The sequence below is a fragment of the Diabrotica undecimpunctata genome, chromosome 8 (assembly GCF_040954645.1).
Source record: "Diabrotica undecimpunctata isolate CICGRU chromosome 8, icDiaUnde3, whole genome shotgun sequence".
NCBI classification, from domain to species: domain Eukaryota; kingdom Metazoa; phylum Arthropoda; class Insecta; order Coleoptera; family Chrysomelidae; genus Diabrotica; species Diabrotica undecimpunctata.
The window spans coordinates 25,131,510-25,149,931 of record NC_092810.1 but is presented as its reverse complement, the minus strand read 5'-3'; the positions used below and the strand labels follow the sequence as shown (position 1 = coordinate 25,149,931).

Here is an 18,422-nt window from a genome sequence, read left to right as displayed (position 1 = left end):
TCAGTTACCAGTTCAGTCAGATGGCCAGTCAGTTAGTAAGAAAGTTAGTTAGAAGACAGACACATTTAGTTAGTGAAGTCAGTTGTTCAATAAGTTCAAGATAGTCAGTCAGAAGGTCCAGATGTTCAATATAATAAGTTCAATGAAGATTAAGAAACAGTATAAAGATAATATTATTGAAGATTAAAAATTATGTTATGTAAAAATGGTAATTGGATAATGGAAGGAAGTATTAATTGAAAATTAAAATTATATAATATATTTGGTGATTGGATATTGGTATATTGAAAAGAAGAATAACTATAAATGCTGTTAAGAAGAAAAATATTTTAAATTGGTGGAAGCTGATAATTGGAAAAAGTAATTTCACAAAAACAAGGATAACCGAAGCTGAGAACGAAGACATTGAGTGATGATTAAAATCTTTATTTTGGAGAACATTTTCATTTAGGCATTCAGTGAAAGAAAGGTACAAAATTTTGTTAATATAATTTAGTTAGTATCATAAGAATTTCAATTTTAAAGATAGTTTGTTTAAAATTTACATTATCTATATAATTTAATTAGTTTCATAAGAATTTCAATTTAAAGATAGTTTATTTTAAATTTTGCATTGGTTATGTTAGATATATATGTGTGTTTCATAATAGATACAATAAAGATAATTTCAAAAAGTGCTTACAAACTAATTCTTTGAGAACCGCGATAAAAACCCTATATATATATATATATATATATATATATATATATATATATATATATATATATATATATATATATATGTAAAAGATAAAATCTTTTAGCGAAAGCCGCTATCGCTTTATTAAATTAAATGGCCAAATATATGGCCTAGGAGGACAAATTCGTTAAATATATATATATATATATATATATATATATATATATATATATGTATATATATATATATATATATATATATATATATATATATATATATATATTATTAAAAACACTCGTTGATATAGGTATCTAACAATATAAATTTGGTGATAACATGTAATAAACAACATATTCAAAAGGTGAAACGTCATTTTTACTTATAAACAATGTAATATTGCTATTTAATTTTAAATACTTAAGGTGAGGACCGGTAAATTATATGGAAAAGTGACAAAATTTTAATGAAAAAGCATGGAAAATCTTTAAAATGGAAGTTTGTAGTTATTTTTGTTACTTTGTTGCTTATTTATTACAAAAAAGTTTCAAAAGTTGTTTTTTTGAAAATTATCTATAACTTTTCTAAAAGTGCACAAAAAACTTTAATTTCGCGTGAGAATGGGGACAGTATGACAAATATTCAGCAATAAAAATTTCAAGAAGTTAATACCAACTACATCCCAAAACCTGTTAGAATTTCAACACGTGTGCAGCTGTAAACAAGGGTTGAGAAAATATTAGTGTTTTCGTGATTATTTAACTTCTGATACACAAACATATTACTACTTACGTTCAAGTAAGTAATCACAACATTTATAATATCTTTATTTCTCAAGATTCATTAAAGAGTCCATAGCTTAGGGATTATTTTCGTAACCTAACCTTCAAATTAGTAAAACCGGTTGTGGGTGAAATTTGATAATATTTAGTTTTAGAACAAGGTTTCCTAAATTGGACCAGCAATTAAACGTACCTACTTCAACGGGTTAAATAACTAGAATGATGCACTAATAAACAAGATATTGTATTAATAATTACTTACCTTCTATATGATATTTTGGATCACATCGATACAATTTCCTAGATTCATAGACAAATCTGCCCTTAAATACGTTAAATAAATATTGACTATGGTCGTAGTACTGATTTCTTGCTAGCAGTGACACATCACTGAAATTGCCTAAAATAAACAAAACGAGAATTAATGTGCAATGTCAGTAATTTTTACAAGATAATCAGACTCTCAAGCTTCATAGAACTAAATAAATTAGATTTTTCTAAAATATTTACCGAGTAGAAAACATCAATATATTATTGACATCCCCTGTATATAGATACTCTAAAAACGTATGCTCGATTTCTATTTGCGCTTGTCTGTCACCCTCATGCTCAAGATCAATTGCTAACCAGAGGTCAATGTACTGAAACTTTGGCATCAACTCTAGTATTTGCTTGAAGAGTCTAATAAGAGGATATGCCAAAAATAGGACAAAAACGGGTGATCTAGTTTGTATTTATAAGGAAAGTCAAATGTTTGAAACCTTTACCTATATAAAAAAAATGCGAGTAATAATATAACCGTGTAAAATAATATATTCAATTTGTAATATTTATTAAATAAAAATCTCTAAAAAATCAACACAAGAAATTTCAATGTTAAAGTTTTGAGGATTGCTACTATTGATTCAGAATATTACCTATCACTAGAGACTGGATTATATTATGCAAAATGCATATGCGTACCTATTCAGGGTGGTCCTTAAGTAATAAACAAAAAAGTAGATTCTACACTTTAGAATAGGTATGACGATTTAAGCCAACTCGCTTTAATAAAATGTTAACATTAAGAGAAATACAGGGTTTTGTTTTTCTCGATAACTTTCATGTTTGTAGTCATTTATGTATAAAAATTTATAAACGAAAACAATTTTTAATTGAAGGTGATTACTTGGCAACAGCGCACTTAACGAAGCCCTTAACGATAACTTTGCAACAAAATCATATTCCACTTATCAATTTTGCAGAGGCGTACCAAAAAAAATTTAATTATTTATTTAAACACATAAGTAATTACGTAAAAATTAAATCTAAGACCGATATAATTATTAAATTATCATGTGTCTTTTAACAGGTATCTTATAGTTGTCTAACATAATAAAGTAAAATTTTATTGTTATTATAGAGTACCTAATACAGTACTTCAAAAAACAGAAATCTTTGCAAACATTTTTTTTTTCATTAGACGAAACAATCTGAAATTTTAAAATACGATCTCGTCGTTGCACTTTATTCTCTATTTATAGAATTGCTGTCTGCTATAAACGTTATATTTGTTTTGTTTTAACTTGAATTGAATTGATTTAATTATTTTTTTAAACACATAAGTAATTACATAAAAATTTAATCTAAGACCGATATAATTATTAAATTATCATGTGTCTTTTGACAGGTATCTTATAGTTGTCTAACAAATTAAAGTAAAATTTTATTCTTATTAGAGAGTACCTAATACAGAACTTCAAAAAACAGAAAACTGTGGAAAATACTTATTTATTTTTTTTTTCATTGGACTAAACAATCTGAAATTTTAACATACGATCTCGTCACTACACGTCATTCTCTATTTATAGAATTGCTGTGTGCTGTAAACGTTATATTTGTTAACAGAACGGAGTCTACTAGGGAAACTGCTACAAAAAAAAATTCGTAGCTCCGTAGTGGCTACAAATTTAAATTGTTAATTTATATACCGACAGGATATATACCAACTTGGATCAATTATTACTATTAACAGTCTCAACAATTATTACAATGAAAAGTGTGTATACACCAAAGAATAACATTACGCTAATAAAAGAAAAAATAAAAAATTTATGTAGCCTAAACGCTACCTAAAGAATAAAGATAAAACTTACAATAACAGTGTCTGCTCTCTACTCCATTTCGGAAAAATCGTCCTCACTGGAACTGCCGGTGTTGGCTGTGATAATCACCGGTAGGATATCTTCTTGTAGGTTGTCAGCTATCCACATTTCTTTTTCAATTTTGATGACATGCTGTATATAATTTGGCCACTGTTCAGCAGAGATATTGGCAAACGCTTCATGGATGAGTTGTTTCACACGATATTTTTTAAAGTCAGTGTTTCGAGCTGCAACATAATCTTTAACTTGGCTCCAAACCATCTCTATTGGATTAAGCTCACAATGATAGGGAGGCAATCGTAATACTTCTACGCCGTATTTCTCGACCAAAGTTTCGATGTTATACTTGTCGTATATATCTGCATAACTGTTTGCTACATCCAAGACTTTAAAATAATCTTCTTCATAAAATATATCCTTCTCTCATAACCATTCTTGAATTTGTTGTTTGTTCCAGGAGCTTCTTGGGAAATTTTGTTTACATGAATGATATGGAGCATTATCCATTACTACCACATTTTTTTCTCCTTTTGGGAGGTTTGCGATTAGTTTATTTTCAAACCAGTCTTCGAAAGACTCACCGTTCATTTCGTCATGGTAGTCGCCTGAATCTTTTTTTGCTAAAAATACACATTCTGAATTTGGTAGAAAACCATCAGATCCAACATGTAACAAGACAAATCTCGTACCTTTGTTTTGGATCATTTAGACCAGTAGTCAAGCCATTTAAAAATGGATCCTTATAACTGGTTATGATTGAATCCATCCATACCTTATTTACTGTATGTCCGATATTTACCCAACTTTCATCCAAATAGAAAATATTCTATCCTTGATTTCGATAATTCTGTATTTTTCAAATAAAATTAGATTGTAAAATTTTGTTTAGAAGAGAGTATTATTTTATTTCTTTGTAAAAACAATTAGATATTTTAGTTTTAAAAAATTACCTGTTATATCGGTCCTTCGTTTCTATTAGTTTGTTTTGTTATTGATAAATGTTATTTTCTGTTATCAACTTTTGATTTGTATTTTATTCCTATTATTTTTATAATACAACTTAATTAGTTATCAATGTAGAAAAAATGGTACGTTTTAGTAGTTTTTGTTGTTTTTTGAATACTCTTTCCGTTTATTTTCTTGTCATACTTAATTTAACGTGCTAATAACTCTAAGAAACTTATAAATATATTGTGTATTGTTTATTTTGTATTATTTTTACTTAATTGTTATGCTTTAAAATGAAAAGATTTATTCTCCATTTTTGTTATAATTTCGAAAAATTAAAAGGCGTACAAGTTCCTAAGCGACATTTTTAGATCAAAATATTTTTTCCGGATATGGTAACCGCCTTTCAAAGAGGCTTAAACACCGCAGAACCTAAGATTAACCTAAAATGTTAAATATCTCATGTTTATAATAATTGTTTTATAACTAACATGTTGTAAGTCAAAATGCCTCAGTTCGATAATAATAAAATATCAAAAAAATGTAAAAAAAAGAAATATTAAGCGATATTAAACGTTTTTTGTGTCTCTTGAAAAAAACTGTCAATGGCGCTTATGCCTTTCTCTCGTGACTCCGTCGACATATTCTGTACAATGAGTGGCCTAACTTTTACAACAATACTCTAGCAAATGTATTATATTTTTGCAAAATTTTGGAATGTGTTTAATTCGTAGAACAACTTTATATTTGTTTTCGATACAGATTTCAATTCGCTACAAATAGTATCTCATGACTTTTGGGGTAAAATAGTTAGCCCAAGGAAATAAGCTTTTTTTCGTGACACTCGTCCGGCCAGGCAACCGACAGTTGTTTTGAGTAGTATGGACATCTATAACAAGAACCTATACATCTATATATTTCCTGCAGTCGATTTTTTGGGCTTAATTAGTTATTAACAAATTAAGGTCTAAAAACGGTAATTTTTCGCTTTTTTCATCTATCAGCAAAAAATGAAGCATTTGAAACAAATTTAAGAATAAAAAACTTTAAAATGGCGTTTTTTAAATGTTCCTATCCTTATTTGTTGCTTGGAAAATAGCAAAATAAGTCAAAAATTTTGGTTTTTAATAAATATTATTAACTTTTTTAAAAATGTTGGGTCTTGTAGAGCTTAAAATATGGTCAAGATTTCAAGTTGATCGGTCAAATCGCCGAGCGGCAGAGGGGAGGGAGCTGTTAACTGTATCTCTGGTTCTTGATTATGGATTTCGACGTTTCTTTTTTTAATTCGTTAATTTCCACCGTTTAATTTTTTTCAGTTTTGATTATTTTTAGAAATATTTGAGGTAATTTTTATTGTATAAAATAAATATTTTTGATTAATATTTACTTGTTCAATAAACTTCGTAAATATTTTATTTATAATAAATTTTATGAAAAAAATGAAATTATCCTATTCAATTCTTTTTACTTTAAGCTACCTACTTACTAATATCTTTTTTTTTAATAAAATTTTTATTTATTTATTAGTATTTATTTATTTCACTCTTTTTAAATAAATTATAAAAAAAATGTTTTTTGCTTCAAACTTACTTTCTTTTAATAATTTGAATTATTCTTGTATTTTTTTTCATAAAATACCTACTTTATACGTAAAATTCGAGTAAACAATTAAAAATGCCGATTTTGACGTTTTTCGAGACCATTTTTTAATAGGTTGGACATCGAATTTTGATTTTATACAGGGTGTTTCAAAAAAAGGTAACCCCGTCTCTAGGGTAGGTAAAAAATTGAAAAATAATTGGGGTTTGCTAAGTAAAAAATTTTTGTAACGCCATCCGTTTTCAAGCTACATGGCGTTGAAGAAAAAAAAATTTTACGCATTTTTTACGATTTTCCCGAAACTACTGGCAACATTGTAATGAAATTTTGTACGAATATGTTTTGAAAGCTGATACTTACATCCCATGAATTTGTTTTTATATCTGATTCTCATAGAGGGCGCTAGTTACACGGATCGTACTAAGTATTAGTCAATATAACTTTTATAAGAGTATAATTATTAAACAAAATTTCAAGTAAACTTAAACATCATTCAATTTTACACGAAAAAAGTACTCTTGGTAAAACTCGATACTGTGTACCGTTTTCGGAATATTTTGATTTGAAAATTATGAAGTAATAATTGATGCTGGTATAAAATAGTTAGTAATTAAACAAAACTCACAAGAAGAAAATTAAATTAATGACTAAGAACATAAAATAAAATTCCATTACAGTAAGTGTTGCCCTCCGTTTTCGCGAATACACAAGTCTATTCTTTTTTCTAAAGATTCCATTAACCTTCTAAACGGTAGGGGATCAGCTATGATGTCATTAAATTGACGTTGAATTCTTTCTTCCAATTCTTGGCGTGAATTTACCTCTGTAGCATAGACTTTTTCCTTAATATACGACCAAACTGCGTAGTCCAAAGGGTTAAATTCGCATGACCGAGGAGGCCAATGAATCGGAGCTTCTGCACCTCTATCAATCCATCGATTCGAAAAATGATTACTCAACCAATTACGACACCTTCTATCAAAGTGTGGTGGAGCTCCATCGTGGATAAAAAATAAAGATCTTCGCTCGTTTAGCGTTAAATCTTCTAATATCTCGAATAAGGAATTGTTTAAAAAATCAAGATACATATCACCATTTAAATTTCCAGGTAGAATATGATAACCTATTAATTTGTTACTTAAAGTTGCTGCCCAAACATTAACTTGAAATGAGTGTTGGTAATGTGATACCCTTTTGACTCGGGGATTCTCATCACACCAGTAGTGTGCATTATGGGAGTTAAACATACCTTGTCGCGTAAAGGTGGCCTCGGCCGTAAAAAGAATGCATTTTAAAAAATTTGGATTGTGGGCTGTCCTTTGTTGCAATTTGTTTCACAAAAATCCACTCTAACCGGTAGATCATCTGGCAAGAGCTCTTGGACTTGTCTGTAATGATAAGTATGTAATTGCTGTTCTTTCAGTATCCGCCAAGTACTTGAAGAAGAAGTATTTGTTTGTCTTGCTATATTCCTTACGCTAACTGTTGGATCTGGATCAAGTAAATATAAAATATTATTTTCTTTATTAATTGTTCTTGTTGTTCTTGGTGTACCAGAATTTATTTTATTTGGTCTCACATTCCCAGTTTCTCGACAACGTCGTTCAACGGCTCTAAATGTTTTTTTACTTGGCAAGTTTCTTTTAGGAAACTTTTCTGCACAACGTGTCACAGCTGCACTAGAACATCCTAAATATTCGCCTAAGGTTAATAACATGCCAGTGTATTCAACATTTGAGTACATTTTGATTTGATTTTACAAATAACAAGGTTTCAAAACTCTAATTATTGTTGATTTATCGTCATAACAATCAATAAATGTCAGATTTCCATTTCCATGGTACACTTGGAGAAAATAGAGGTATACCTATTAGAACTTTATCATTACTACCAGCATTAATTATTACTTCATAATTTTCAAATCAAAATATTCCGAAAACGGTACACAGTATCGAGTTTTACCAAGAGTACCTTTTTCGTGTAAAATTGAATGATGTTTAAGTTTACTTGAAATTTTGATTAATAATTATACTCTTAAAAAAGTTATATTGACTAATACTTAGTACGATCCGTGTAACTAGCGCCCTCTATGAGAATCAGATATAAAAACAAATTCATGGGATGTATCAGCTTCCAAAACATATTCGTATAAAATTTCATTACAATGTTGCCAGTAGTTTCGGCAAAATCATAAAAAATGCGAAAAATTTTTTAATAAGCAAACCCCAATTATTTTTCAGTTTTTTACCTACCCTAGAGACGGGGTTACCTTTTTTTGAAACACCCTGTATAGTATAAGTCAGTTTAAAATATCCATAAACAAATTGATATACCGTTGCGTTTCGGGATATATAGACTTGACAAACATGTAAACTTTAACGTTCAAAACACATTGATTATTTTTTACCCATAAGCTGAATCTTATTTTAATCGAAAGATTATATTATGCTACAACATTACAGTAAAAATTAAACCCAAAGTCTCCCACGAGAAACCGTTTATTTATAACAACTTTTAAGTAAATAAAAAATTTTATTTTTGTTTGAAAAATTTATTCTTTTTTTTTTATATTAAGCAAGTTACGGTGGTATAGCTACTTTGGGTAAATTTTTTACTGTAATATTGCAGCATCATATTCTTCCGATTAAAATAATATTAAGTTTGTGGTAAGAAATAAACAATGTATTTCAGACGTTAAAGTTTGGACGTTCGTCTATATATTCCCAAACGCAACGGTATATCAATTTGTTTATGTATATTTTAAACTCACTTTTGCAATAAAACATCAACATTAAATTGAACATTTTGACTTAAGCTTTCATCTTGTAGTTTTTGATTTTTTTTACATGTGATTTTCAACAAAATGACCTCGAGAAACGCTAAAATTGGCTTTTTTTCTGATATTTTAGTAGTTTATTTGTAATTTACGTACTTTCGTCTTGAAATAACTCTCAAATTATTAAGAAAAAGGGGTTTTAAAGTGAAAAACAAATTTTTTTAAAATCTGTTTAAAAATTGTTATACATAATTAGGTTGCCATTGAAAATTTTCGGTAAACTTTTCAGCATAGCATATTGGCATCATAATAATACTGTCATCCTCAATTAAAACGCGGTATCTGCAAAAAAAATGAAAATCGAGTTCTTGCTATATATGGTTTCCTTGTGACTTCATGCTTCTGCAATGTCTGAAAACCGTATCATTTTATCTACTACCAAAATAAACAAATTGGAATATGACGTAGGGGAGAGTCCCACAATACCGGCCGGCATACAGTACCGGCCAGTTGAAAGTTCTAACAAACCTATAATAGATGGTACGGTGATGATTATCGGTATTAGTGCTAGACACTCCTATAAGTACAAGCCCAGCGCGGTGTCAACTTGTCGCGACAGGATTCTTGTCAGTGCAAAGATTTGTGTTGGGCATCATAGACGTACACTGCATATTTAAAATTCTGTTGGTGATTTTCAACATTTAAAGATCCAGTTTAAAACAAATAACTCCTGGTATGTATAGTGTACTTATATAACTATAAAAAAGTATACTTTAAATCAATATTTGTGCGTTTGTTTTTACCTGTAAACAAACTTATTTTTTTTTTTTTCGTTTCCTCCAGTACCGGCCACTGCATTGTCCTGCAGTACCGGCCAATAATAAAGTTCGTTTTGTTCATGTGAGGCAAAAAAAGGGCAGCTGGGATCTTGCGAACATGCGAAAAGCCGTGGAAAAGGTAATGAATAATGAGATGAGTGCACGCCAAGCTGCCGAACGCTATCAGATACCACGAACTACATTGAATGACAGAGTAAGTGCTATTAAAAATAATAAAGAGATATCCATTGAGCCAGTTATGGGTCGTTTTCACAATACTTTTTCACCTGAACATGAAGAAACATTGGCGACACATGTTAAAGACTTGGCCAATAGACTAATGCCTTTAAACAGGCAAGAATTTTTACGTCTTGCTTTTCAACTGGCAGAGAAGTTGAAGTTACCTCACCAGTTTAATAAAGAAAAAGAAATGGCAGGGAAAAACTATTATTATTCTTTTATGAAAAGACATAGTGATTTATCATTGCAGAGTGCTGAATCAACGAGCTTAATGAGAGCACTAGGATTTAACAGACCTCAGGTTGAGCGTTTCTTTGATGGTTTAGAAACTTTGATACAGAGGTTTAAATTCACTCCTTATAAAATATGGAATTGCGACGAGACTGGTGTCAGCATTGTCCAAAAACATGCCAAAGTTTTAGCTACTAAAAACCAAAAACAAGTAGGAAAACTGACTTCAGCAGAACGTGGAAAGAACGTGACGGTGCTTTTTGCAATGAGCGCTGAAGGTCAATTTGTTCCACCATATTTTATATTTCCACGAGTCCGAATGAATGAAAGACTAATGGTTAACGCCCCAAATGAGAGCGTAGGCGAAGCTCAGCCAAACGTCTGGATGAATGCCGAATTATTTTTAAAATGGATGCATCATTTTGTGCAGTATTCTAATCCTACAGCCGAGAATCCAGTTCTCCTGATTTTAGATGGACATGCGAGTCATAAGGACTTAGATATTATTGAATTTGCCCAGAAAAATAACATCCATATGCTTAGCACCCCACCACATACGACCCATAAGCTACAGCCACTAGATCGTACGTTCATGAAGCCATTTAAATCTGCTTATAATAATGCATGTGACTTGTGGATGAGATTAAATCCCGGTATTAGAATCAGTGAATACGAGATTGCTGGCTTAGTTGCTTCAGCTTTTAATCGAGTTTCTCGAATGGAAATCGCAGTTAGTGGCTTTCGTTGCACAGGCATACACCCCTTTGATAAAAATGTCTTTAATGATTTGTACTTTATTTGTTCTAACATAACCAACATTACAGAACAACAATCAACGTCAGAATCATTGCCTTCATCTTCCCAACTGCTAGAAGCAACACCTTCAACATCAGAACCGTTGCCTTCATCTTCCCAACTGCTAGAACCAACATCTACTACTCCTGCTCCTGATCTCGTAGCCCATATTACAAATTCTGTGCATTCCGACAACCAAACTACTCTTGCTAATGGAGAATCACAAATTGCTTTTTTGCGGCAATTAGAATCTCAAGAAGAAGCTACAATTGACCTATCCACAGACAATTTTAAAGCTGCACTTACAGAACTCTCACCGGTTCCTGATGCTTCTAAAAGAAGAGCAACTGCCCGGAGTCGTAAAGCTGAAAAAAGCGAAATTATAACTGGTTCTCCATACAAAAAAATGCTGGAAGAGAAAAAAGCAGGCAAAACAAGCGTCGAATCACTTAAACAAGGGAAGAATTTACTTGTGGAAAATGATGGTAACAAAAAAATAAGGTCTCAGGAAAATATGTTCAAAAAGGTAAAAGCTTGTTGTCAGGAAGATATGTTAGTAAGAAAAGTAGGAAAAATAAAGATGAAAACCTACCTCCTCCTAGCAGACCGGTTGAAGAAGAGACAGTTTGTCCTTTGTGCACTGAATCTCATGAAGAGGATTGGATACAGTGTGGAAACTGTAATATTTGGGTTCATGAGGCTTGTGCGAACATATCAGAGCTATCCAAACAATATATTTGTGATTTCTGTATTGTTTAATTGGTAATATATTTACTGGCCGGTACTGGAGGCCAATTTTATAAAGTTTGATTTTTCCTTATCTTTTTCATTAATAAAGTGATTATTTTGAAACATTATGATTGTTTATTACTTTCATTGACAGCATAATAGTCCTTTCATACATGACAGGAAGTATTAAACATGTACCTTTTAGCATTTTGATTTTTTTGTTGATAAACCTTAAGGTGACGGTACTGTAGGACTCTCCCCTATGTGCTAAATTTCAATAGTTGCTTAATTAAAATGCGTTATCTACAGAGTACACAACTAAAAAGCGGTATGTGCTAGCGAGTATCATGTACTTGCCGCGTTTCAATTGAGCAGAGCGTATTTACCGCGTTTTTACCGAGACTCGTGTTGTAAAAATCTAATATTCGTTCGGTCGTATTTGCATTGCGTTTAAGATTTCTTAAATTTTGCTTTCAATTTGGCGCTTATTTTGTGGTATTTTGTATTAGTTTTTATAGTTGTGGTTCTTTGCAATTATTTTTTGAGATTTGATAGGTCAAGAGATGGCTCACGATAGAAAGAAATTATCTATGGCTTTGGAGAAAAATGGATCTTTACAAGAGGATATGTTTCATGTGAGACTTACCGGAGAAAAGTTAAAGCCAAAAATATCTCGCTCACTAAGCTTGGACATTAAGAATGCGACGTATGTGAATCATTTAAACTTCATTGGCATAACGATGAAAGTTTTTAAGAATCGTGTAACTAATGCGATTTCCAGAAAAACCATATAAATCGTGCCAAAGAATCACGTCAATAATTTAGGGAACAATCAGAAACTACATTTGTTTCTGAAACAAAATGTGTTTCTTGCGTTTAAAAAAGTTATTTTTTTTACAAAGGTTAATAGCTTTTAATGAATGTTTTGTCCCTCTGCCGTTTGCCGTTGTTTGGCATGAAGGAATTAGTAAACGTTCGAAAGAAGATATTATTAGTACATTTTAGGTCTTTCTGAAGTTTTATAGGGACGTCAATAATATAATAATATGGATGGACAACTGTGCCAGCCAGAATAAGAACTAGACATTGTTTACTTTTTTAGCGCAAATGATAAATTCTAAAGAAATACAAGCCGAAAAAATAACTTTCAACTACTTCGAACCTGGACATACTTTTATGTCCACTTACAGTTTTCATCACCAAATCGAACTCTCTATGAAGATAAAGCAAAACATTTATGTTTTCAGTGATTTTATTCATGCAGTTGGAAGTAGTTGCAGGAAATATGGAGGTTAAAGAAATAAAATTTACAGACTTTTGGAAAAATATGACGTCGCAAACTAAATTAAAGAGAGATTTAGAAAACCGACCATACCTTTCAGATATGATCAAGATTGTGGCAGAGCGTGGCCAATACATTTTAAAGTATAAGAAAAGTTTTAATGGACAGTTTTATATTTTGGATTTCCTAATGAATAAAGCGATGAAACAAAAAGAACTACCTAAACCCAAACCTTCTTTAGAAAAATCCAGAGAATTCCCCAGAGGATTCCCCAGAGAAAAAAGAGATAACATTCTTAAATAATTAAGTACTCTGTTTCCAGAAAATCGAAAATTGTTTTGGGAAAATCTGCCGGACCTTACAAATGACGACGGTACTGACGACGAGAGAGATACATAATTGCATGGACGTATAAACACAGATGTTTATATGCCTATGTCTATGTTTATACGTCCATGCATAATTGTTTGCGTATAGTAGGTTTTAACTTAATTATTTTTTTCATTTTTTAAACATCATGGGCCAGACACCATGGGCCAGACATGATATATATTTATTAAAGAATGTATTGTTTTATAAAAAAAGAAAATTATTCCTGAAGAATTGAAGGGTGAATTTCTTGATGTTATACATCAGTCTCATCAGGGTGTAGTATCATGTAAGAAGAAGGCTCAAGAAGCAATTTATTATCCGGGATTGATGAAGGATATAGAAAACATTGTTCTGAACTGTCTGACTTGTCAAATGAGCTATAAGAGCAACAATAGGGAGCCATTAAAATCACATGATGTACCTGAAATACCTTGGCAAAAAATTGGTATTGATTTCATGACAGTAGCCTCACAAGATTTTTTAGTTGTGGTTGATTATTTTTCGAAGTTTGCAATTGTTAATAAACTAATGAACAAAACGGCTAGCAGTGTTGTAACACAATTAAAAAATATGTTTGCTATTAATGGACTGCCTTGTGAAATATTTTCTGATAATGGTCCTCCATTCAGCTCTCATGAATTTTTAAATTTTGTCCGTATATATAATATTGAAGTAACAACATCAAGTCCACAATATCCTCGTAGCAATCCGGTGGAAAGAACAATACAAACAATAAAAAACTTGTTTTTAAAATCTGTACAAACTAAGAAAGATCCATTTCTAGCTGTATTAGATTATAATACAACTCCAAAACAAAATTTACCTGCTCCTTGTGTGTTGCTAACTGGAAGAAATTTCAGAACCAACTTACCAGTCAGTATGGAATTTCTAAAGCCCAGACATTCTAATAAAAGATATTTTACACAATTGAGAGAAAATCAAAGAAAACAAAAACACTATTATGACAAAGGAACAAATAGGTTACCAGAATTAAAATCAGGACAACAAATTTTACTTCAAGAAAAGAAAACGAAATGGAACCCTGGAGTGGTTGTGGCAAAGAAAGGATCAAGGGATTACATGGTTAAAGTAAATGATACTGATTATAGACGTAATAGACACTATCTTAGACCTGTACGGTCAGAAGCACAGCAACATGCAAATGCAAATTGTGAGCAAGCATATGTGAAAACTAGTCATGAAAATGATATTGTGACTACTGGAAGGACAGAAGAAGTATGGGAAATATGAGAACAGTTCTTTGTCCAGATGTACCTGATGATACAAGAGACTGTAAAACAAATAAGACTATCAAAGATATTGATGTACCTTCAACATCTAATAGAACATCACCCCTCAATGACATTAATGTACCTTCTACATCATACAGTACTTCACCTGGTTTGAAAACCTCCAGAAGTGGTAGAGTCATTCGCCCTCCTGATAGATTTACCTATTGAAATATTTGTGAATTATTGTTTTGTTATTTATGTACTTATGATACATTATGTGAATTAATTTTTGTTTATTTTGTTTTTATTAAAGGGGACGTGTTATGTATGGTTTTCATGTACGGATATACTTGGCAACAATGCACTTGGCAAACGGAACCTCAAGTGACAGCAGTGACATGACAACCACACATGACAAGAGACTCAGGTTATGGACTACATGTGAACTGAAATAATGTTAATTTATACAATACTTATAAAGCTTAATAAATTAGTAAAACATATCGTAAGTAGCTTTATGTTATGTCCAACAGTCCTAAAGAGGAATACATTACACCTATTATTTGTATTTTGAACATTTATGACATGTAGGTATTTTGCGTATATAATAAACAATTTGAAGCTATTTATTCTTCTTTTTTGATAACTGTTCTTCCTTGTAAAAAATTCTATTTGTAAATAAAATGCAGATGCGGCACTATTTCTGATCCAGTAATATGTCCGCTGCTTAATTAAAACGCGGTCTATGACTTTTTCTTTACAGCTTTGATAAAAACATGATTTTTTTAGAATATATTTTTAAATAAAGTTCAACTATCACTAGAACATGTTTTACGTCAAAAAGTTGTCAAAACATATAGAATCCTGAGAAAAAACTTTGAGAGCCGATTTCTCGGTTTTAAATTGGCTGCACATACCGCGTTTTATTTGAGGACGGCAGAATACCTATCGATTAAAACAAATTACAGCATGTGGGTATGAAATCGACCTTTTTCGACAAAAGCCACCTGCCCAGCATGCTCAGCAAGAAATAAAGCCTAGTTTATTGGGATTATTTATTTCCAAAGCATGATAATTTGTTTTTTTCATAAAATCTATTATAAATAAAATATTTATATTTAAGTTTATTGAAGAAGTATACATTAATTATAAATATTTATTTTTTACAATAAAAATTACCTCATATATTCCTAAAAAAAATTTAAAACTGAAAAAAAAATGTTTAAACAAATTAGATGGTTTATTTAACAAATAAAATTATTTAAATAATATATATATATATATATATATATATATATATATATAAATATATATATATATATATATATATATATATATATATATATATATATTCGTAATGTACGCAAAAAGTGCATACAAATTAAAAAAAAAACGTCGAAATCCATAAACAAGAAACAGATATACAGTTAACATCTTCCCCTCCGCCGCTTTCACTAGTTTCAAAACCGACCAATTTTGAAGACCACATTTTTGATGCTTTGTAAATGATTACATTAAAATGCAATCTATTTCGAATTTTTTAACATTAAAACTTTAAAGTATGTTCTTTCAGATGAACCTAATAAGAACTCTTAATTGTTATAAACAAAGCTGCTATCAATTTATAAAAAAAGGCACTCACTTCGTCTCAAAATGTCCTAGATCAACTTTCTTTTTCTTTTAAATCTGTAAAAAATTCAGGCTTTCTAAATATAAAAAAATTAGTTTTTGTAGGCAATGATTAAAAAGTTATTCTAATTGTTTGTAAGCAAAAAATCGACATGTTTTGCCAAATTATTTGGTAACCGAAATTTTTGACTTATTTTTCAACTTTCTAAGCAACAAATAAGAATATGAACATTTAGAAAACGCTATTTTAAAGGTTTTTATATGAAATATAAGTTTCTTATTCTCAAATTTGTTTCAAATGCTTTACTTTTTGCTTGTAGACAAAAAAGCCAAAATTTGCCGTTTTTTGACCTTAGTTTGTTAAGTCCGAATAGTATTTAATGATTAAGTTCAAAAAATTGACTGCAGGAAACATATAGATTTTTGTTACAGAGGTCCATACTACTCAAAACAACTGTCGTTTGCCTGGCCGGTTCAGAGTCACAAACAGGGTAATTTTTTTTGCTTATTTCTCTGGTCTAAATTACGAAAACAGGAATTCAACGGTTTAAAATTTTCCATTGACCCCATTCCTATTCCCGTTTGATGATTCACCGCCCGATATACTGAAATAACACAAATAATGATAAATATATCAACGTCTTGTTACCTATATCGTCTGTCCGGTGTGCCAAAAGCGCAAACTGGGATAACATGTATGCTTTCAGTTGCGTCAAAGCCACTAAATTGTAAAAGTTGTAAAATATCTGTTGAGCAGATTGATGTGGATATTGACATAAATCATAGATCTAAAAAATAATATGTTTCATATTAAAATATGAATCAAAGCTAAACAAATATAACAAAATGATAACAAAGATTGGCTATCTAAATTTAAGGAACTTGATTTAGATTTGACTGTCGTGCTTTCTTGACGACAACTTTCTGATAAAATGGTCACATCACATTTGATCAGATCTGATATGTACGTTCAAAAGTAATACTTACATGACTTGTATCAATTAACAATGCTCTTATCTGAGATTGGATGGATAAAATCGTTGTATTGACGTTATTCTTTTCGTCGCTGAAAATGTCATGGACAAGCGCCAACAAGTTTATCTTCTTTTGATATTCTTCGACTAGTTCATCTACTTTCTCATCTTCCTTATCAGGAGCCAAAAATTCTTTTTGAAATCTTCTAAATTTGTCATATAAATCGTAGATCACTCGTATATTAGAAAAGAATAGTAGAAAATATTCTGATTTTCTTAGAACTTGCATTCCATACCAAATATCTTGTGGTAACTGAAAATAAAACAAAAATAAATATTAATAAATTCTTTATGATATATGTCTCGCCAATTTTGAGATAGTATGTAATAGTATGATTTTTAGGTGTCAAAATCTCTGACGATTGTACTATAAGTAAGTATTAATAAGTAAAAAAGGAAAGACTACCGAAGATCCAAGGTGCTGTAGACCCGTCAGTCTGCTAAACTGCATATCAAAGTTCATTAAAAAACTGATAGTGAAACGACTACAGAATGAAAAAGATAGAAAAAACATAATCTCCGAAACCCTTTGGTCCTTACTGTTTTATGGATGTGAAAAAAGGGCTTCTTCCTGTTTTTCCTAATATTTTCCCTTTTCAGAGATCGCTATTTCTTTCTCTTCGTCGCCACGTAGTTTTTGTCCATCGGGTCTTCTTCACCTAAACCTTTCTTTCTCAAGTCCTCTGCCACAATGTCCTTCCATCTTCTTTTCGGTTTTCCTCTACCTCTTCTTTCATCAACTTCTAACAGATCTATCCTTCGTCCCATATAGTTTTCATCTCTATATCTGACATGCCCAAACCATTGCAGTCTTGTTCTTGAATCTTTTTTGAGACTGTAGTTACCCCGGCTCTTTCCCTAATCAAGTCTAAAGAGAGTTTAGAGTTTATTTATTTAACTACATAACAAATACAAATACTGTTTGTCTTCTTCTTCTTCTTAACGTGCTCCATCCCTAAGGACATTGACGATCATCATGGCCATTTGACTCTATCTGCAGCCGTTCTGAAAAGTTCTATTGACGTTTTCCCACTCCATTGTCTCAGATTCTTCAGCCAGGACGTGCGTCTTCTCCCCGGTCCCCTTTTGCCTTCCACCTTCCTTGTATGACCAGCCGCTTCAATTCGTATTT

General features: G+C 30.8%; 1 protein-coding gene across 1 annotated transcript in view; it reads right to left on the bottom strand.

The window, feature by feature from the left end:
• The window catches only part of LOC140448735 (uncharacterized), a 123,384-nt gene that overhangs the window by 81,088 nt on the left and 23,874 nt on the right, over positions 1 to 18,422 (bottom strand). The window contains exons 2-4 of the mRNA XM_072541847.1: positions 17,244 to 17,543; positions 16,906 to 17,044; positions 1,721 to 1,858 (exon numbers count right to left, since the gene is read on the bottom strand). Of these exons, the coding sequence (XP_072397948.1) occupies positions 1,721 to 1,858; positions 16,906 to 17,044; positions 17,244 to 17,543 (577 nt within the window). The remainder of the gene's footprint in view (positions 1 to 1,720; positions 1,859 to 16,905; positions 17,045 to 17,243; positions 17,544 to 18,422) is intronic.